The sequence below is a fragment of the Drosophila sulfurigaster genome, chromosome 2L, assembly GCF_023558435.1.
Source record: "Drosophila sulfurigaster albostrigata strain 15112-1811.04 chromosome 2L, ASM2355843v2, whole genome shotgun sequence".
NCBI classification, from domain to species: domain Eukaryota; kingdom Metazoa; phylum Arthropoda; class Insecta; order Diptera; family Drosophilidae; genus Drosophila; species Drosophila sulfurigaster.
The window spans coordinates 9,370,749-9,395,163 of NC_084881.1; the positions used below are offsets into that span (position 1 = coordinate 9,370,749).

Here is a 24,415-nt window from a genome sequence, read left to right on the forward strand (position 1 = left end):
CTAAATTAGCATACACAAATCTGCTATACCCTGCATCAGATTCAATACATAGTGCATAACATAATAAATATAATATTGCATACAATCCATATTTTTATTTATTGCTAAAGAAAAAAATCTCTATACATATGTTATTTTAAATAGTAAATAAATTTCATTAATTCAAATCAAAATTTTTTATCGTTCTCAGGAAGTATTCTGTTATAATTTTTGAATATGTGCAATTTGGGATATTTCTGATATGAAGTTAAATTTAATAAATAATTTTGGTTTTCAGTAAAAAATACTAGTGTACGGTGTCATCCTTTCATAAAGGTTCCAGGTAGTAATTAAATAATTACATATAACACATTCAGGGAATTTTTCCAAATTAATAATACGGATACTATTAATGGTTTGCTAATGCTTGCAGAATCGAGGTTTTAGAAATGAATTAATTTAATGTCCAATTACACAACAAATCCATCATTGCATCTTAGAACTGAACATTTGTTAGAGCGTTTGAAGTTTTAATAATCATAGCCAAGTTTTTATTAATTGAATATACATTTACTATAAAAATGGAATATCATTTTTTTATATTGAAGTACATATATATAAGATAAATGAACAATATTCAACAAAATCTTCCAAACCCCTTCAAATTTCCATTGAATTCAATAAACCCGATTGTTGTAGGGTATCGAATGTGGTAAGTACTTTTATTTCTCAATCTCAACAACGCACACACTCTCAGTGCGACTTCTTGCATGTACCTGATTGACATGCATTCTCATTGAATTATTAATTACGTAATGTGAAACCAATCAGCTGCAATTTGCATATGCAATGAGCCTCACACGCGCATGCATCTACTCGTAAGGCTAATTATGCCCATATCCCATATCTAATATCACATATCCCACACGACCCCATCCATTATTTCACCTGCTATTCTTGGGTTAGACCCGGTGTCAAATCATCAATGAAAATTGCTCAAATTTGCATTGGATATTTGAGCTAATGCGATGTGGGCGAAGCAATTGATTGAGGTGGCATTATATTATACATAATGCCAGACATTAAATGTATCAACCAAAGGTGTTAAGCAAAAACGAAGGGTGAACACTACAAAGAACTACAATATATAGAATCGATGCATAATATTTGTTAGTTATTTTCAATATACAATTTTCAATAACTCTCGTGGTTTGTGTGATGGAAATTCGCACACAATTTGTGATTGAAAGTGTTTTTAGCTATCCACAAAGACTACATACTATGTCTACATGCACAGCTCCGAACCCCATTCCAGAACCAATCCCAATTGCCATCGCAATGCCAATCCTTGTTGTATACACACAAACATAATATGGACCACAGTAGCTGTACTCTAACTCTAACCCGAACCTCGTTGGGTTCTCTTTGGTCTCAGTAGGTGTGATGTTTGAACTACACTCGACTGGCGTTACTTTACTTTACTTTACTTTCCTTTACTTTGCTGATGCTTGCTTTCTCTATTTTACGGCCACTGTTTTTTGCTTCACTTGGCTGCAGCCATAAAGCACAGCACATCAGAGCACGGCCGTGGCTCATCCCTGACTGTGTTGACTGTGGTGTCCGGGTTACGGGCGAGAAGACGCAGTGCAGCACTTGGCGTAAAATAGACGGGAGCACAAAGCACTAACGCCAACGCAAGCGCCAACACCAACACCAACACCAACGTCATCGTCATTGCCATCGCCATCGCCATCACCGACGCTAACGCCCCAACGTTGGTGTTATTAACATTTCTGTTGACATCCTTTGGGTTCCGTTTTCCTTCTTTTTTTTAGAGAGTTTCCATTTATTTTTCCCTCTTTTTTTGCACTTTTTCATATGTACTTAGACGCTTTCTTGACTCAATCTTTCATATACGAAACATTTTCATTTTGCTGCATGCATTAAGGAGTACAGTGGTGTCAAAGCAAATATATTTGCTTCAACTTATTCAAAATTTGTTTATGATCCAATTTTTGAAATCATCACTTCAAGAAATGTATGTGTTTAATTAATGAATAGAATGAGCAGTGGAGAGTTTATTGACCACAGTAGAAGAAATTTTCTACAGCAGACTTGATGATAACAGCTTTACAATTTCATCGACATTAAGAGATGTTGAGTTTCTAAAATTCACACAAAAATTTAGCTTTATTTATTCTTTTTTTTTACCCGCTACCTTTAGAGTAGAAGGATATTATAACTTTGTGTCTGTAGGAAATGTATGTGACAGGCAGAAGAAGGCATAAAGTATATATATTCTTAATCACTATCAACAGCTAAGACAAAATAGCCATGGCCTATAAGAGATTGAGATACACATATTTATAAATCGAACAATAAGCTAATTTTGAAGCAAAAGTCACGAATTTCGGTATAGACAATAATAACTATATTATGGAGTCCTGAACTTGATTGTGAGTATTTTAAGAAGTACCTCTGTATGGCAAATTATGCCTACTGCAATCGGGTCTGTTTCGGCTGACAATTTGGTATTTGGTATATTTGGGATCTAGTACTTTAGAGATATATAATATATATGTTAGTCGTTTGCCGTATATTATTTGGTATATTTTAAAATTTTAAGAATAATACGGTACTGTTTTGCTTATATTCAAAATGGGAAGCTGACATCTTATTGTCGAGCTCACTCGACTTTAGCTTATCTACTTGTTTATAATTAGATTTTATATAATATATTTTTATGTAATTTTATTTATAATAATGCAGCGTCACGTTTGTTCAATAATTGGATTATTGGAATTGTGTCATTGTTTGAGATTATCATTTATAAATCGATTAGCTGGGTAAAATCATGCGCCATAAATTGCGCCACAAATAAAACAATTTCGTGTTTGACTGGCAAATTTTTCGGGAACCTAACTCAAAACATTTAGACGTTGCAAACTAGAATTACAGAATGGATCTGCTACGGCACTGTTGTGCTTTTTTGCTCATCATCAGCTCTGTTTACTCTGAGTATTTGATTCGTGTTAATCGTTTTGATTTTCGAACGGAGGACCACGAGCTAATCACCTCGGAGGGTTCCTTTGTTGAGCAAGTTGGCAATCGGAGCTATCTCTATGGCCACTTAATATTTAGTCGACCATTTGATGATATTCAGTTATTGACTACTATGGATATCCAACGTCAAAAAAATCAACGTATGCGTCTTTTCGAAAAGAAAATGGATGTCTGCTCTTTTTTTGGCAACCATTATCGCAGCAAGTTTGTTCGACAGCTTCACCACAATTACATGTCATTTATAAATGAGAAACCAAAGTGTCCCCCTAAGAGCGGTGAGTATTCCATGAGTAGCTTCCTCTGATTTTAACCCATTTTTTCGTTCTATCTTAGAACTTTAATTATTCGCTATATGGAGCATATGTGGATGACAGTTATCTACCAGAATTCATACCTGAATGTCGTTTCTTCATGAAGTTAGAGTTTAGTCACAAGACCAAACGCATTGCGAATATGATTTTCAATGGAGAATTAGGTCCTGTGCATAACAAAGCTACAGCTGCTAAAAAGAAGGATTAAGCTTAAGACAATGAGACCTTTTAAAATGCGGAAAATGTACTTTTATTTTTAATTTAATTGTCTTGACTTGTCAACTAAAAGTAAAAACATTTTTATAATTTATCAGATTTTACAAAAAATACAAATTTGAATTTCTTATTGTGAATTTCATATTAGTGATTTATTTATTTATTTAACTTCATAATATAATACGATAGTAATATCTACATATTCCATCTCATCTTGAACTAGGAATATATAGTTCTTAAATAAAGCGACATTTCGGCAACAAAGTTTTCGTACCAAAGGTAATTACTATATTTTGTTGAATAAAAATAATTATGTCATTGTAGTTAATTATTGATATTTCTAAACAATATGTACTATATATATTTGATATTTTTAGAAACAATTGTAAAATATGCCATTAATTCCATTTATACGGAAACAAATTCTTAATTGGAAAAATATACATGCAAAATCTATATTTGATTATTCAATAATCATTGAATATCCATTTCAATCAGATAGTTTTACTGCTAAATTTAACTCATTAGTAGAAGTCATTAACTTTTGTTATTAGCTAAAGCACTAAAGTTTCAATGGTATAAGAATTTTCAAAGCTCATCTATCGGCATGTCAGGTTGGTTCTGGTTGTGCACTTTTTTAGGATTAGTCGCCCTGGATGTGGATGGAAAATCCGATGTACGCAATTATTGGGTTATTATCGAAAAAATTACTCTTAAACGCATAGCGAAGGAATACGTTAATGATATAAACTGTGTGTTGACACAAAGACACAATAACAGCGTCGTCGATTGTAATTTAATTCTTCAACGAAATGTTAAAAATATAAAAATGGAGGTTTATTTAGATATGATGAGACCAAACACTCAGAATCTTCGTCTCTTCAATACCCAGCTAGAGGTATGTGAATTTTGGACATTAGCACACAAGAATCCTTTGCTAAATATATTGACAAGCACTTTTACTCGGGTAATAGATTCCAATATAAAGTGCCCGTTAAAAGCGGTAAGATATTTGTAAAATAGATAAATAGAAATATATTAAATGAAAGACCAACTTTTTTTACTTCAGCACTTTAACTATTCATTTAGTAACTGGCAACTGAAGGAAGGAGATTTGCCAAGTTATTTGCCCGACTGTCAATTAAGGTCCATAAGCAAATTCTTTACGAATAATCAATTAGTTTTAATCTCAAATGTTTTGGCAAAAGTTGTACGTAAAAAATAAAGTTTTAATTTATAATACTAAATTACTTTAATAAAAAATGATAACTAAATAATGATAATGAAAAGTTTAACATTTTCTATTGAGTCAATTTAATAACTTTGTTATTTTTTGCATACTTGACCCGCAGCCTTGGCTACGCATCATAGAATAGTAAAGAGGATATGTATGTTAGTTTCTTGGATTATATCGGAAAGTTCTCGTTGTACACACTCTTTGGATTTCTATCGTTTACCATATTGAAAATATGTATAATGATTCATGTTAATATTTATTTCATTTTTACTTTACAGTAATTTTCTTCGAAAGCCGTTAATTTATTAATATTTTGATAAGTGAACTTGTATTCTCAATTAACAATATTTGATTGTTAAAAGAGTATACCCAGTATTTAGTTGTAATTATTAGCATCATATATCGATTTTGAATTGGAAAAGAAGAATAAGTATCCTAATTTGCCATAAACTTCGAAATAATTACTGTTATTCAATTTCAATCATTCGAAATAGTATCTAATTTGTATGACATGCGTTTTGTTGTGAAATTTGATTTTAGTAAATTTGAAATTTCATCAGTTAGTCATCAGAAGCTCATTAAGCTTATTTAGAGCTCTGTTGTCGCCATGACTAGATTATTATTCTTTTGTCTTTGGCTGTGTATTCCCTTGGGAATCGCAGGAAAGATAAAATAACGTAATTTTCGATTTGTTATCGACAAATTTGAGTTCAAGTCAACTAATAAGGAATTATTTAAAGACTCCAATTGCATAGTATCGCAGTTGCAAAATCGTAGTTTTCTAGACTGTCATTTTATGCTTTTACGTACTGTTGAGAATTTCGATTTGGAAACACAACTGGATATGTTAAGGCGAAACCATCAGTTGATGCATCTATATAAAGTACGCATGGATGCCTGTCAATTTTTGTCAACTGTGCACAAGAATCCATTGGTAAACATATTGGCCAAAAGACTCATGAAAGTTTCAAATGTCAACTTTAAATGCCCATTGAAATCGGCAAGTCACTTGAGTAATTGGATTTTGATTTTTGTAATAAGATTAATCTCTCAATTTTCAGCACTTTAATTATTCAGTTCACCACTGGCATATGGACGAAAGTGATTTTCCAAGTTATATACCTGAGTGTCAACTTAAAGGTAATACCAAGTTTTTTACCAACAATAAGATGGCTCTGATCATGAATTTCTTGGGTAGTATCGTTCACAACAAGTAATTGTAATAAACTAATTAATAGAAAGTTAATGTACCTTATATATGTATGTTGTTTCTCACACTAATTGCATTCAAAAATATTGTTTTGATTGAACTTTAATAAATGTGGCACTCGTAAAAATTAGATTAGTTTTATAATAAGTATACGGTTGTGAGCTTTATTGCATTTTTAATGACTTTTTCATGAATTATGTCACAATTCAATTCAACTTCGGTACTTATCATGAACGGTTCGGTTTATCTTTCACTCTTGTTACTTATAGTTGTCGTGCACTCTGAACGCAACTTCCAAATGTATTTAGAAAATGTAACATTTCAAAACTCTGATCAAAACGTATTTGAAAATGTATTCGGTGAACTTGTTCAACTCAAAAATCGCACTTATATCAGCGGCGGCTTCACATTGCGACGAATTGTGTCAAAGTTCGCCATAAAAGCTTCTATTGATTTGATTAAAGCTCATAATCAAAAGTTACGCCTTTTCAATGTAGATGTAGACGGATGCAGCATTCTGAATAAGGGAACTAGAAATTCATTGTACGACATAATATTAAAGACATTCAGAAGGCATTCAGCTAATGTATTGAGATGTCCATTTTATCCGGTGAGTAAGGGTATCAAGATTTTGCGTATTATAATTGTTTCCTTTTTGTTTTGAATAGAAAATCAACTATACGGTTCAAGGAATGTATTTAGATGAGAATGATTTTTCGATTTATGTGCCTGAGTGTAAATTTCAAGGAGTTTGGGATTTTCTTTCGAACAAAAAAGTGATTATTCGCCTCTTATTCAATGGAGGAGTTAAACGCAATTAACACAAAGTATTTTAGTCAAGTTACAACCAATATAAATAATTAAAAAAAATGAAAATATTAATAAAATTTTATTTTTTCTGCATTGAAAAAGCACCAGTTTCTTAAATCGTAAAAGAATTTTGTTCTTAAAACAGAACACTTTAAGACAAAATTGAGTCGATGGCCTTAGTATCTAGCGCTTCCTTCTTTTAGTTATTATATTATTTTGTATAATAATTAACATGTAAATAAATAATAAGACCAAATTATTAAAACTAAAAAACAAAAATACCAAACGTTAAAACATATACAAATTCTAATACAGTTTTTTCATAAATAATATAAATAAATTAATATTAATAATAATTAATATTCGTATCATTTTATTTGAGGTATTAAAAGTATAAGATTTTATTTTTTTTTTATCAGTGTGGAAATGTTTACAATAGATTTCCCTAGAATATCAAGACTTTTTGTTTTAAAGAGTGTGAAAATTGTATTTTATATTTAATATTTCTATATAGTGTCAAACAGTGTATAATTAGTAACCATTCAAAAGTGCATCATTAGATTTCGAACATATTGGTTCATCAAAAACTCATTATACATTATTATCTATCAATAGATTTACCATTTGTAGCGAGTATTTTAAGGTATTTCAATAACGAACTATGGCTAGATGGTTCAGGTGGTGTCTTTGCTTGTGTATCGCATTTTCGGTGCATACAAAAAAAAAGAGAAACGAGACTTTTAATTCGATTACGAAGACTTTATTTATAAGCATTCGGCCCCGGATTACATTGATGTTTTTAGTTGCCAATTATCGACAATAAGTAATCGCAGCTGTCTCAATTGCAATATGATATTACGACGAAACATTGAGAAGATTATATTAGATGCCAGTTTTGAAATGTTGAAGCCAAATAATCAAACTATGCGTTTGTTTCATATTAACATGGATGGTTGCCAATTTTTCGCGAGCATTCATAAAACACGACTTCTTCGAATGTTCGCAAAGAGTCTTGCGAGTACAATTCATGGAAGCTTGAAGTGTCCTATAATATCGGTAAGTCAGACAACAGTTCTTTCTATGAAAATATGTCACTTCTGTTTTACCTATTCAATTGCAGCAATTTAATTATTCGATTACAAATTGGCATTTGAGCGAAAGTGATTTTCCAAATTATGTGCCCGAGTCTCGATTATTGTTTTATACTACGTTTTATATTAATTCCAAAGTCGCTTTAAAAACAAAAAGTGTTTTCAGTGTAGTGTATAAATAAAAAGCTTTATGAAGTTAACAAAATAATATTGCTTTTTTACTCCGTATGGAGAAATTGCAATGAGCAAAGGTCAAAATTTTTTCAATATTTGGATGTACTTATCGATCAATAATTTCATCCATACAATTTAATATCAAATAATGGATTATAATATGCACATTATAATTTTCTATAAACATACAACCATTAGAGGTTGACTATTGGCCATGACAAGTTTTATTTATCTGTGGCTCCTAATTCCTATTGCGAGCGTTAGCTCGGAGGAGAGTTTAAAATTTATGATCGAGAAATTTGTTTTGAAAATCAATAATCCAGCGGTGATTGATGAATTCAACGGACATATAACTCGAATGAATAATCGCAGCCTTGTCCATGGTGTGTTAAGGCTTTCTCGCCTTGTTAATCAATTTAAAGCACAATGGATTATGGATCTCGTCAAGTTGAATAATCAAACTGTGCGACTTTTTAATGCTCGATTCGATGGTTGTAAGTTCCTGGAAGGCACTCACAAGAGTCTATTGCTTAATGTATTTTTAAAAACGGTTAAGAGTCACCTCTCATCGAATATTTTCTGCCCTATAAAGCCGGTGAGTGCTATATAAAAATATCTATTCAATGTAAATTTAATTTGTTACCTTCTTCAGAACTACAATTATACGCTTAAAAACTGGATTTTCGAATTAAAATCATTTCCCAATTATGTGCCCGAATGCAAGTTTAAGGGAATATTCGAAATTTCGACGGACAACAAAAAAGCAGCTAGCGGAAAATATTATGGTCAGATAACGCGCGATTAAAATACACATAATTGAGGCATTATTTAGAATTTCAATAACTAATAAATAATCATATTCAATTGTATGTATTTATGATATCTGCATAAATATCGCAATTTCGAAGAATAATTTATTTGAAATATGATTTCCAATTTCGAGCAATTTAGTTGAAGTTCAGGTCTCTTCATGGCTGTTTGGTATCGGTTGTTATTTTTACTTATCATCGTTTCGTCAGAGAAACGACGATTTCATTTAATATTCGATGTAGTCGACATTAAATCTTGGGCACCTGATCTCATAGATGAGATCAACTCAACGCTGGTTCAAATAAATAATCGCAGCATTATTAATGCTTATTTGATATTAAAAAGAAATGTTGATAAACTTGATGTGAATACAGTATTGGACTTCTGGAACGTCAATAATGAAAGGCGAAGGCTGTACAATCTAACAATGGATGCTTGTCGATTTTTAACAATGATTCATAAAAATAATCTATTCGCTATATTCTCTAAGAGCTTTAAAAAACATACGGATGGATCATTAAAATGCCCCTTGAGAGCTGTGAGTATTTGGAATTGATCATCAGTTTACTAAGACTTCTTATTTATTACTCTAGCATCATAATTACACTCTTAAAAACTGGTATTTGGACGAAGAGGATTTTCCCAACTTTGCTCCTGAAGGAAGTTTTCTGACTATGACAGAATATATAATGCATAAGAAAAAGATTTTGCGTATAGTGACGCGTGGAAGAATTGTGTACTAAGACTTTGTACTTTCAATAACAATATCAATTAAAATGTTTAATTTGCATTCCATTTGAGTTTTGGCTTAACAATGCTGTGAGAATTTAGGAGATAAAGGTTATTAGTTCCGCTTGACTTTTGTTTTAATCAATTCCGTTTATCTATCATTAACAATGACTGAATTCTTTTATCGGAATGAATATACTCCAAAATATTACTTTAGTTAGGAATTCGAACTATACGTGGTTGGTCATAAAATCTTTAATAAAATGCATTTAATTATTGAAAAATAGATGATTGACATCATCTTAGCTTTAAATATTTTGCAGCCTCAATAAAAAGATTAATTATCGCCTAATTTGAAGGATTAGTTTGTGGCATATGTTAAAAATGGTTTCCAGAATTATGACAATTATTTCTATAGCTGTGATGTTCAATATCTTTTTGATATCGCCAGCAAGGAAGGTAAGTTAAATGCAAATGAATTATTATTACACACCAATTAACCAATTAAACATTTATGTCTTACTAGCGACAACTTACTACAGAGTTTTCTAAATTCGAGTGTGTAAATCAATGGCCTGAAATATTACAAATCAAATGTCATATTAACAGGACATCGAGAAATATCTCTGCATTATATGGAGAATTCAAATTCTGGGAAGATGTAAATAATATAAAGGGAAACTACCTTGTGGGTGTTGAATACAATAAGAATTTTATCAACTATACTGCAGTTGAGTTGGACTATTGCGCTGCCTTGCATACTGCATACAGTCAAACCTTGCTTCAAGTAGTTGCTGTCGGACTGCGGAGTGTGTCTAATTTTCCACAAAATTGTCCATTCAAGAAGGTAGGAAAAAAAAAACGTGTTCAATATAGTTTGTGGAGAGTTTTCAATGACCATCGTCTTTGCAGAATAAAACTTATTTTGTGAATGGCTTTACAATGGACCCTAAAATAGTTCCTGTTTATATGCCTAATTTATCATTTATAACGAATGCGACTATTTTCTACAATAGACGAGCAGTTTTCTACGTGACTTGTTTTGGTCGAATAGTGAAAAAGTGAGGAATTTATCGGTTTAAAAAGAAAACTTATATTTGAGGTTCACTGTGCACAAGTAAAAGTAATTTAACAGATGGTTACTGCAAATTTCTAGCAGTAGAGCTTAATGTAATTATTAAATGTACTTTAGAAATTGTAATGTAATTTACCTTTGAAATTAAAATACTAAATTCACTTTTGAATATCTCTATCCTTAATAGTTTTTGTGTACGTATTCGGACGAAAAACAGGAAAACATAGAATTAGTATTTTTAATCTTAAAATTGATTTGCGAAAACCTTAATTGGCGAGATATTTCGTTTCGTGGCGTTTGGAATAGTTTTGAAAGCATGTTCGTCTCTTCTAGGCATATGAAAATTTATGATCGGCCATATGAGATTCATACCAGCCATACATACGTACATATGTATGTAGGTAATATTTTGAACTATTATTTGAGTATCAATTGAATAAAGTAAAATTTAAACTTATGTTCTCTGTTTGATAGGTTGTAAGTATATTAAATCTTGGAGGCCGTAATCGAATTGGCGAATATTGATTAAAAGTTGTATGGGCAATATATATGTATTTCTTATATAATAGTATATACAGAATATATTCTGCTATCCACTTTTGTGAACCATTACATGTAATGAAGCTATTAAAAACTACATTTTAGTTTTTAAAGTATTGATTTCGCTATTCAATATAAAAATCAATATAGAGCCTATACTAGATATAAACCAATGCCATTATTACTATTAAACTTATTAGGTAAATTACAAAATAGTTTATTATCAGAGCTTAAGATGCAAGTTTCAACTTGTTTTGCAGTTTCTGCAAACGACTTCTAAAAGTCGTTTAAGTGTAATTTGTAAACAAAAAGCTTCATAAAATTAACAAATAATATTATTTTTTCCTCTGTATGGTAAAAAAATAGTAAAAATTTGGATGTACTTATCGATCAATAATTTCATCCATAAAATTTAATATCAAATAATGGATTATAATATGCAGATTGTCATTTTCTATAAACACACAACCATTAGAGGTTGACTATTGGCCATGACAAGTTTTATTTATCTGTGGCTCCTACTTCCTATTGCGAGCGTTAGCTCGGAGGAGAGTTTAAAATTTATGATCGAGAAATTTGTTTTGAAAATCAATAATCCAGCGGTGATTGATGAATTCAACGGACATGTAACTCGAATGAATAATCGCAGCCTTGTCCATGGTGTGTTAAGGTTTTCTCGCCTTGTTAATCAATTTAAAGCACAATGGATTATGGATCTCGTCAAGTTGAATAATCAAACTGTGCGACTTTTTAAATCTCGATTCGATGGTTGTAAGTTCCTGGAAGGCACTCACAAGTATTGTATGTATTTTAAAACGGTTAAGAGTCACCTCTCATCAGATATTTTCTGTGCTATAAAGCCGGTGAGTGCTATATAAAAATATCTATTCAATGTAAATTTCATTTGTTGCCTTCTTCAAAACTACAATTATACGCTTAAAAATTGAATATTCGAATTAAAATGATTTCCCAATTATGTGCCCGAGTGCAAATTTAAGGGAATATTCGAAATTTCAATGGACAACAAAAAAGCAGCTAGCGGAAAATATTATGGTCAGATAACGCGCGATTGAAATACACATAATTGAGGCATTATTTAGAAATTCAATAACTAATATCTATAAATAATCATATTCAATTGTATGTATTTATGATATATACATAAATGAAGCAATTTAAAAGAATTTATTTGAAATATGATTTCCAATTTCAGGTAATGTAGTTGAAGTTCAGGTCTCTTCATGGCAGTTTGGTATCGGTTGCTGTTTTTCCTTATCATCGTTTCGTCAGAGAAACGACGATTTCATTTAATATTAGATGTAGTCGACATTAAATATTGGTCACCTGATCTCATAGATGAGATCAGCTCAACACTAGTTCAAATAAACAATCGCAGCGTAATTAATGCTTATTTTATATTAAAAAGAAATGTTGATAAAATTGATGTGAATACAGTATTGGACTTCTGGAAAGTCAATAATGAAAGGCGAAGGCTGTACAATCTAACAATGGATGCTTGCCCATTCTTAACGATGATTTATAAAAATAATCTATTCGCTATATTCTCTAAGAGCTTTAAAAAACATACGGATGGATCATTTAAATGCCCCTTGAGAGCTGTGAGTATTTGGAATTGATCATCAGTTTACTAAGACTTCTTATTTATTACTCTAGCATCATAATTACACTCTTAAAAACTGGTATTTGGACGAAGAGGATTTTCCCAACTTTGTACCCGAAGGAAGTTTTCTGACTATAACAGAATGTATAATATATAAGAAAAAGGTTTTTCGTGTAGTGACGCGTGGAAGAATTGTGTACTAAGACTTTGTACATTTAATAATAATATTAATTAAAATGTTTAATTTGCATTCCATTAGAGTTTTTGGCTTAACAATGATTACTGCAAAATATTACTTTAGTTAGGAATTCATCAGATTTCGAAGTGTGTCTAATTTTTCCCATAACTGTCCTTTCAAAAAGGTAAGAAAACAAATTTAATTTATTGAGTATGTTATATTTAAATTTTCGCATTTTCCTTTGCAGAATTTGCAGATATTTTGTGAATGGTTTTACAATGGACCCGAAAAAAATTCCTTTTTATATGCCTAATTTATCATTTATAACAAATGCAACTATTTTCTTCAATAAGCGAGTAGTTTTGATTTCGAAATTGTACTGTAATTTTTTATTAAACTTAAATTACTACCGTTCATTTTAAACGCACTTTTAAATTACTCATTTAGAAATGCTGAATTTGTGGTAGGACATGCAAACCCAAAATACATAGTAGAAGAATTGTTAAATTTAATGATCGGTTATAAGAGTTTTAATATTATATTATTATTATTTTGCTATTTGCTTTTTGATGAATACCATTGAAAGAGTTGATATATTTAGATCCTCTCTCTAAACGGTTGCCAATTTTCTTAAATAGTTAATTATTGAGCATTTGATATTCATTAAGAACTAAGTATGGACAACATATGTATTATATTATATATAGAGATCAGAAACAATGTATCAGAAATATAATATAAATATAATATGTATAATATGTACATACATATTCATATATGTATAATAATAGTTCATTGAATGAATGAAACATTATTAAGACATTTATCGCTAAATTCCTCAGAATATTTTATTACAAGCTACAATCGACACGCTACAAATTAATACCAATACTTTTCATATAATATACAAAATACATCAGATTGTCAACCACAGCAACTAAGACCCGAAAGCAGACGCCGTTGTTTACCATATAAAATTATTATATACTTTACCCATACGGTAGAGGGGCATTATAGGTTTCTGTCTGCAGGAATGTATGTATGTAACCGAGAGAAGAAGACATCTCCGACACCAAAAAGTATATGTACTCGTATATATTATTGATCAGCATCAACAGTCGAAACGATATATGTAGTAGGTCTGTCCGAAGATCTGTCTGTCCGTGTGTCCGTATGAAACACTGGATATAAGAGATAAGGATATAATTTCAACAGCACTTGTTACTTTTGCATGTACAAGTATGTTTCAAATATTTGTCAGGCCCCAAAAAAAAATAGAAGAACAATAGTTGAAGCTAGAGCCCAGATTATTGGTATTTACTATAATAACTACAGTGCATATAAATTGAAAATTTGGTTGAGAACAGATACGATTTTTGTAAGAATAATAAATTATACCTACACAAAGTTAAAATACTCTTTTACCCTATAGGTAGCGGGTATGAAGAGAACTCCATTTAAAAATGAGTTTTTAAGCTTTTAATTTCGCTATTCAAATTAAAAATCGTTTTGACTACCTATACTATTTATAAATTAATGCCTGATCTGTTTAATTTCGTGTTTGTTATCAATTGGTGTTTTAAATGACAAAATAATAGTATTCGTTAATCTGCATTAAAAAAATATCTTTATTATGCTTAAATAACAAAATAGTTTATTAAAGGCGCTTAATATGTACGTTGCAACTTTGTTTGTTTTGCCGCTTCTGCTTCTCTACAGCTCTATTTCGTTTACTCAGGGATTAAACGTAAGTTCTGTTTAATATAATGAATCTTTGAATTGAAATCTGTATAAAATACAATCAATTGTTAATTATTAATCGTTCTATTTATTGATAGCGTAAAGTAATAGCAGAATTTGTAAAGATAGAGGCTGAAAATCTTCTTCCAGAGTTGGTTAACATTCAGTACCAAATAAATCAAAAATCGAATAAGTCTGCTGTCTATTGTAACTTCACAGTTACCGAAGACGTCAAACAATTAACTGGTACTTTCAGTATAAGTATGAAATACACTGACAAGTTCATTAATTATATCACTATTGACATTGACTACTGTGACGCAATGCAAAGCCCACATACCCAATATGTAATACAGATGATAGCTAAAGAGATACGTTCCGTTTCTAATTACCCTCTGGAATGCCCGATAAAAAAGGTAGTGTTTTTAATTATTATTCATATAAAATTTTATAAAAGTGTTTTCATATTTGCAGAATATAATGTATTACATAAATGGGTTCACAATCAACACGAACCTCATACCAAGCTATTTTCCACCGTTAACATTTGCGGCAAATGCAACATATATTTACAATAACCGTCTTATTCTAAAGGTTAATGTTGTAGGCAAGATTCGGAGAAAGTAAGATAATAGAATTAAATTCCCTTTCAACAAACTATAGAATTAAAACCACGTTTGGTGTCAAAATTATGCGAATCATTCAAAACAATTATCACATAATGCAAATAAATATGGGAACTACATATTAGATGTTCATACATAGATAATGTTGTAAACTCTTCAATTCATAAAATTTGCTTGAGAACTCCTACTATAAAAAAGTAGCTATACTATTCTAAATTATATTGAAAAGTCTCTAAAACAAAAAATAATAAATATGAATATACGTGGATAGATAAAATGACTTACGTATTAGCAATTATAAAATTTTGCATAATATAGACTACAAGTTCCAATACAATGCATCATTTAAAGTTTGGTAAGCCGGGTGACAGATAAGGCCGAACTGTACCGAATATAATATTCACTGAGGCCAATGGGGACTGTAGTGTTTGAAAAATTAAAGCAATTTTACAATTCCAAAATTAACGTCCGGGATGGCGAATGAAATATGTGAAAAACGTAGGAAAGAAATTATGCGACCATATGATACTTCTGATTAAACTTCAATGATCAAATATCTCTGAAGAAGCCGATGATAAATAAGAATAACCAAGGATTTCATAATTCAGCTTCTGAAGAGAACTACAAATTTAAAATTAATCAAATGTGTTTGACGATAACCCATTACGCAGCTCCAATAGGTAACACTAATAGTAAAATACAGTGGTAAAAGAATCATGATTCGCCCTGCTGAACAAAAAAGAGCAAAATAACTGTGCTTAAGATTTGACAAAGATTAAGCCTCGAAGCAAAAATCGAACATCAGCGCAGTTACCAGATTTTTGATAATCTAATGTTTCAGCTATAGAAATATTAATGGGTTTGGAAATTAACTTTTAAAATTATTTGTTGATAATTGTAAAATTGTCTTAATATAGATTGCTGTTGAACTAAAAAGTACTTTATTACTATTATACTAACGATTATTATGTGTTTTGAATCAGTTTGTTGCGGAATTTAAACATGAACACACAAATCGCGGTTGTTTGCATATTTAATTGTATTTTAGTTACACAGGGAGCGAAGGTATGTTACAGTCTTATTGATAACTACAAACAGCAGTTAAATGATTTAACTATTTTTGGAAAAAGTATTTATACCATAACTACATACTAATATAAGCTCTTTTTGTCAGAACAAGAGATTTCTGTTGGAGTTTACTAAGATGAATATTGATAATAAGTCTCCAGAACTTATGGATTTTACCTATAAGATAAATCGGACTTCAAATAACATTTCTGCGATATACGCCGATTTCAAGTTCTCTGAAGATGTGCTTAAATTAACAGGGACTTTTAGTTTGGGACTAAAATATACTGAAAAGTATATTAACTATATCACTCTTGACTTAGACTACTGTAAGGGATTGCAGTTTCTGTATAAAGAAGACTTTGTCATGAAGGGTATTGTTCATGGAATACGCGCTATTTCCAATTATCCCTTGGACTGCCCATTATTAAAAGTAAGTTTATTAGCAACTATTTATATTTATAATACCAATTTTTTTTTTCTAGAATGAACTATATTATTTCAATGGCTTTACGTTTAATACAAAAGTGGTACCAAGGTATTTTCCTGAAATATCTTTTGCGTTACATACCAAATTTAATGCCAATCTACGTCCTCTAATGGAAGTTCAAATTTTTGGAGAGCTTAAGAAAAGGTAAATAAAAAAGGTATAGAAATTTTTCTCTAGTGACGGTAGAGAACCGAAGTCAAGACATAACTGAAGAAACTGATCTCACTGATCTCACTGGCATAATGGCTTTTGTGAACCATTTTGTATTTCTGTGCAGCATTCTTTGATGCTTAGCACATAAATAAAGTTACCACCATTAAAATAAAGCACCAAATAAATGTTATGCATACAGTGAAGTTCTTATGTCCTATAACTTTTAAGCTACAACAAATTAATAAAAAAGATCTGAGTTCATCTGCAGTCTGTAATCGTCTTAATAATACCACATTTGCATGCGTAGAAAGAATCTAAAATATATCTCTTGTGGGTATAAAAATAACAAGGGAAAATTTTGCAGTATCTCTTATTGTGTCTGAGATATATATGTTACATATGTTATGTGGTCATTAGAAAAAGCACCTAAAATAACTATATTATTAGCAAATATAAATTGCAACTTAATAGAGATTACTGTTCAACAAAAAAAGTACCTAATTACTCTAAAAATAATTGAGTTTTGTTAAATCAAATAACAGTTTGTCGCAGACTTTAAACATGAACCCTCAAATCGCGGTGTTTTTCATATTTAATTTGTGTCTGGTTGCGCAAGGAGCAAAGGTATGCAAACATTTGATTATCATTTTTATTTTATCGAGTATTTTGCCCCTAATAAAAATAAATTATTTTTGGCAGCGCAAAATATTACAGCTGCAATTTACAAAGATGAGTATTGATAATAAGAATACAGAGCTTTTCGAATATAACTATATTATTAATCGGACTTCAAATAACATTTCTGTTATATATTCAAATATGAAGTTCTCTGAAGATGTGCATAAATTAACAGGGACTTTTAGTTTGGGACTAAAATATACTGACAAGTATATTAACTATATCACTCTTGATTTAGACTACTGTAAGGCATTGCAGTTGCTATACAAAGACTTGCTCATGAAGGCTATTGCTGATGGAGTACGCGCTATTTCCAATTATCCCTTGGACTGCCCATTATTAAAAGTAAGTTTAAAAGCAACTCTTTGTATTTCATAACGATAATTTTCGTTTTTTTTCTTAGAATAAATTGTATTATTTCAATGGCTTTACATTTAATACAAAAGTATTCCCAAGTTATTTTCCCGAAATATCATTTGCACTACATTGTAAATTCAATGCCAATTTTCGTCCTTTAAGTGAAGTTAAAATTTATGGTGATCTGAAGAAGAATTAAATTAAAAACTCATAATATTGGAGTTTAATATTTTATAAAATAGCTACAACATGTATGCATATCGACAAGAGAATATAACAAATGTGTAGAGACAAAATATTAATGATTTCTAAGGACTTAAAACAAATAAATTGAATAAATTGCACTAGTAAATATCTTCCACGTGAAAGACCTTAGAAATTTTTAAAAGAACAAATGATATATCTGTTTGACTTAGCGCTCTTTATATAGTTCATGAAAAAATACTTTCCAATTATTTGCGTGCGCAGAGGTAGTCGTGGAGAAAATCTGAGATCTGATTGCAATAATAAAAAATAATGCTAGAAAAAACTGTAGATATATTCGGTAAAGCTTCCTGTTACATATATGTATTTCCTGCCGACCCAAACTTATAATTCAACAGTTTAACAGTTATACAATACAGAAATTTTTATATTTTTGTAGAAAGATGTGATTGACTGAATAACCAACCATCACTGATTTTTGAATTACTATTCTTGTCGCTTGAGGGTAATAAATGAGTTTGGAAAAAGCTCGTGGAATTACTAAATTATTAATAATGTTAAATTGTAGCTTAATATAGATAAAAAAAAGTACTTTATTAGAGGAAAGATAATTATATTTTTTAAATCAAATTTCAGTTTGTTACGAACTTTAAGCATGAAAACACAAATCGCGGTGATTTTCATATATAATTTGTTTCTGGTTACGCAGGGAGCGAAGGTACGTCAAAATTTGATCACACGTGGATCACATTTTTATCTTATGAGAGCAATTATTCCACGATTGATTTATCTTTGCCAGCGAAAAATATTACGATTGGAATTTACTAAGATGAATGTTGTTAATATGAATCCAGAGCTTTTGGAATACAGCTATATTATAAATAGGACTTCAAGCAATACATCTGCTATATACGCAGATGTAAAATTTTCTGAAGATGTGCTTAATTTTACAGGGACTTTTAGTTTGAGACTTAAATATACTGAGAAGTATATAAATTACATCACTATTGATTTGGACTACTGTAAGGCATTGCAGTTGCTATACAAAGATTTTGTTACGAAGATAGTTGTTGATGGATTACGCGCTATTTCCAACTATCCATTGGACTGCCCCTTAATAAAGGTATGTCTATTATTAATTATTTGTATTTATTATAACTATTTTTTGCAGAATAAACTATATTACTTCAATGGCTTTACATTTAATACAAAACAATTACCAAGTTATTTTCCCGAAACATCGTTTGCGTTAAACGCCAAACTCAATGCCAATCTACGCCCTCTTAGTGAAGTTACCATTTATGGTGAATTAAGGAAAAAGTAAATAAAAGGGAAATTAATAAAATAGACTATTCTACAATATCCATATTCACGTTAATATTTTATATTTCAACAAACAAAACAAAATTTGCATTAATCCTATGAAATTGAAAAAAACTATCTAATGTTAATAAATTCTACTCCAAATATAATTTATTTTTTATTTTCTACGTAAAGTATTTGACCTTGAGTATTCTTAATACTATATGTTATGTAGTAAGTACATATCTGATCGATTGAGTGCTATTTAAATTGTCAAAAGTATATTAAACGAATTTTTCTGACTTTTACTGTGCTATATGTATATATATTACTATATATTATTAACGATATAACTACTTAAATTTAAAAGAGTTGCGGAGAATTTAAAGTGAGTTATGAGTGATAAATAAAAACAGATTATTTATGAAAACAACAAACAAAATGTAAGCTGGCAATTAAGTAAGGGCCAAACTAATCGGATTAGATTAAATCCAATTATACAGAAAACTGTTCCGCTAGATTAGAATTTGTTATCTATATATTGATTGGGCTATGACTGAACTCTTTATTTAAAATGATTATTTTTATTCCAAAAAGTTACTTTAATATTTAACAGTAGTGATTAATTTGAACTTTACGTATGTAGTTATAAACTGTTAAATGAAGTTGAAAAAGACCCAAACGTTAAAATAACAAAAAGTTCTAAAATGCTTTTAAATATTGCAAGCACAAACCTATTAAAAATAGATTTACATCAGCACGAAGTACTTTATTAGATCAAAGTATAATTATTATATAGTAATAGGCGATCAGTTTATGACATACATTAAACATGGTTGCTCGAATTGTGTTCGTTTTTTTGATAGCTACGTTATTAAATATATTTTTAATTTCTCAGGGAATAAAGGTAAGTTTCCTGTAAGTTTTAATATAAAGTCGGGGAATAAAAAAATAATTTAAATTGAGAAAATTATCATACATTTCTCTACAGATAAAAACAATTATAGAGTTTACCAAATTTGATTGTGTGAATCAGTGGCCTGAAATATTACAAATTCAATGTCATATCAACCGTACATCGAAAAATATTTCCGCAATATATGCAGATGCCATATTTTCTGAAGAAATAAGAAACATGGATGGACGTTACATTGTGGGTGTCGAATATAATCAAAAGGTTTTAAACTATTTGTCAATAGATGTCGACTATTGCGCTGCTTTGCATATGGCTTACAGTCAAAACTGGCTTCAATTAGTTGTTGTAGGACTGCGAAGTGTAGCAAACTTTCCATTTAACTGTCCTTTAAAGAAGGTACCAAAAATATATAATAATGCAATTTGTAAACAGTTTTAATGCCTTTGTCATTTTTCTTTGCAGAACTACTCATATTTTGTAAATGGATTTACAATGGATATGAAAAAAGTGCCTGCCTATATGCCTGAAATATCATTTATAACAAATGCGACGTTTTTCTACAACAAGCGATCATTTTTCTACGCGACTTGTATGGGTCGGGTGTACAGAAAGTAAGTTCTCAATCGGATATACATACATATATGATATATGCAAACGCTGCACTTAATGTTGCTGCAGAATATCGCACTTTAGTTAATCAGTTTTTAAGTGAAAATTTCCCAAGGATATTATATTTTTTCTTTACCAATAAAACTTTCCCGTTGTTTATTTTAAATCCTACTTTAAATCACCTGGATGATTACAAATCGATATGACTTACTAAGAAAGTGATTCCCTTTTCCTTAAAAATCGATATGACTTACTAAGAAAGTGATTCCCTTTTCCCTTGAGACAACATTTATACCATGATTAAGTTATCTCTGCACCGAAAAATATTACGATTCCAAATTACCAAGATGAATGTTGATAATAAGAAACCAGGGCTTTTGGAATATAGATATATTATAAATCGGACTTCAAGCAATGCATCTGCTGTATATGCAGATGTAAAGTTATCTGAAGATGTACTTAAATTTACAGGAACTTTTAGTTTGAGACTTAAATATACTGACAACCATATTAATTACATTACTCTTGATTTTAGAGGCTATACAAAGATGTTGTTACGAGGATTGTTGTTGATAGACTAATTTCATTGAACTGTCCATTAATAAAGAATTGTTTATTATTAATTATTTGTATTTATTATAACTAATTTTTCAGAATAAACTATATTACTTCAATGGCTTTACATTTAATACAAAACTATTACCAAGTTATTTTCCCGAAATATCGTTTGTTTAAAACGCCGAACTCAATGTCAATCTACGCCCTCTTAGTGAAGTTAATATTTATAGTGAATTAAGGAAGAAAAAAATATGAGAGAACATTAATAAAATGAACTAATCTACGAAACAACTACAATATTCATATTCACGTTAAAATTTAATAGATTTATATCAACAAACAAAACAAAATTTGAATTACTCCTATAAAATTGAAGAAACTATATAATTTTAATAAATTCTACTCCAAATATAATTTATTTTTTATTTTCTACGTAAAGCATTTGAACTTGAGTATTCTTAATACTATATGTAGTAAGTACATATCTGTTCGATTGGGTGCTATTTAAATTGTCAATAATTATGTTATTAAACAAATTTTTCTGACTTTTACTATACTATATGTGATATATATTACTGTCAATAACGATATACCTACTTAAATTTAAAAGAGTTGCGGAGAATTTAAAGTGAGTTATGAGTGATAAATAAAAACAGATTATTTATGAAAATAACAAACAAAATGTAAGCTGGCAATTGAGTAAGGGCCAAACTATTCGGATTAGGCTTAATCCAATTCTAGGTTTTCTGTAGAATATAATTAGAATTTGTTCCGCTAGATTTTGTTTTGTTATCTATATATTTATTGAGCAATAACTTAACTCTTTATTTATGATTAATGATTAATGATTATTTTTATTCCAAAAAGTTACTTTAATATTTAACAATAGTGATTAATTTGAACTTTACGTATGTAGTTATAAACTGTTAAATGAAGTTGAAAAAGACCCAAACGTTAAAATAACAAAAAGTTCTAAAATGCTTTTAAACAAACCTATTAAAAAAAGATTTATATTTGCATGAAGTACTTTATTAGATCAAAGTACAATTATTATATAGTAATAGGCGATCAGTTTATGACATACATTAAACATGGTTGCTCGAATTGTGTCCGTTTTTTTGATAGCTACGTTATTCAAAATTTTTTTAATTTCTCAGGGAATAAAGGTAAGTTTCCTGTAAGTTTGAATATAAAGTCGGGGAATAAAAAAATAATTTAAATTGACCAAATTACCATACATTTATCAACAGATAAAAAGATCTATAGAGTTTACCAAATTGGAATGTGTGAATCAATGGCCTGAAATATTACAAATTCAATGTCATATCAACCGGACATCGAAAAATATTTCCGCAATATATGGAGATCTTATATTTTCTGAAGAAATAACAAACATGAAGGGACACTACATTGTGGGTGTCGAATATAATAAAAAATTTGTCAACTATTTGTCATTAGATATGGACTATTGCGCTGCCTTGAATATGGTTTACAGTCAAAACTTGATTCAATTACTTCTTGTGGGACTGCGAAGTGTGTCAAACTTTCCAATAAACTGCCCTTTAAAGAAGGTTCCAAAAATCGAAAAGAATACAATTTGTAAACAGTTTTAATAATTTTCGCATTTTTCTTTGCAGAACTACACATATTTTATAAATGGATTTACAATGGATACGAAAATAGTGCCTGTCTATATGCCTGAAATAACTTTTATAACAAATGCGACGTTTTTCTACAATAAACGAGCAGTGTTATACGTGACTTCTATTGGTCGGGTGACCAAAAAGTGAAGGCTCAATCGGATATACATATATAATATATATTAATTTAACGCAAAAGCGGCAGTAATGTTGCTGCAGAATGTCGCACTTTCGTTGATAATTTTTTAAGTGAGAATTTCAAAAGCAAATTATATTTCTTCTTTACCACTACATATTTTTCCATTGTTTATTTTAAATCCAAATTTAAATCACCTGAAAGATTTTAAATCGATTTGACTTCATACGAAAGCTATTCAATTGTTTTGGGTAGCACACTTTTAAAGCACACTTTTCAGCCCATTTAAACATGAGAATATCGCATTTATATTCCTTTTGCAACACTGCACTTCGAAGCTCGAAGGGGCGAACAAGTTTGTATGATTTATAGAGGCATTGCATGTTTGCATTATTTTACGCTACTTTCTGTTGACATTTCAAACCGTTTACTTCGGCTCTTATAAAGGGCATGCTAGCATCGTTGTTAACACTTTTAATAGTCTCGCTGGGAGTTGTGTGATTTTTGCATACTGAATGTGTGTAATTGCTTCGCTGGTAATGGTTCAATACCAGTTCCTATCGCTTGCCGAGAAAAATGTTATTTTTTCGGAATAAAACAGTAACAAATTTAAAAAGAAAACATATTTTTATTCATTTTATTAGAATATAAATATATATATATAATAAAAATAAATAAAAATACATGTTAGGTTACCCTTTAAGTAATAAAAGTTTTGGAAAAATATGTTAAACTTTATTTTAGTATTTTTTAACGGAAGAACTTTTGGAAAGTTGATATTTTTGATGTTAAGATTGAATTATCATATGTAGCCATTTATATAGATCCCCGGTCTGGCGAAGAGTATTGTATATTCGGTTTAATTTATATATTACTTGGTTTTTTTGTTTGCTG

General features: G+C 30.0%; 3 protein-coding genes across 3 annotated transcripts in view; 2 read left to right on the top strand and 1 right to left on the bottom strand.

Moving 5' to 3' along the window:
- The window catches only part of LOC133850666 (uncharacterized), an 84,185-nt gene that overhangs the window by 24,789 nt on the left and 34,981 nt on the right, over positions 1-24,415 (bottom strand). The gene's annotated exons all lie outside the window — the stretch shown is intronic.
- On the top strand, positions 9,062-9,644 carry LOC133847740 (uncharacterized). The gene is made up of 2 exons (XM_062282937.1): positions 9,062-9,439; positions 9,495-9,644. Exons 1-2 carry the CDS (start codon positions 9,062-9,064, stop codon positions 9,642-9,644), a joined length of 528 nt encoding a protein of 175 aa, XP_062138921.1.
- Positions 12,487-13,069, top strand: LOC133847747 (uncharacterized). The gene is made up of 2 exons (XM_062282946.1): positions 12,487-12,864; positions 12,920-13,069. Exons 1-2 carry the CDS (start codon positions 12,487-12,489, stop codon positions 13,067-13,069), a joined length of 528 nt encoding a protein of 175 aa, XP_062138930.1.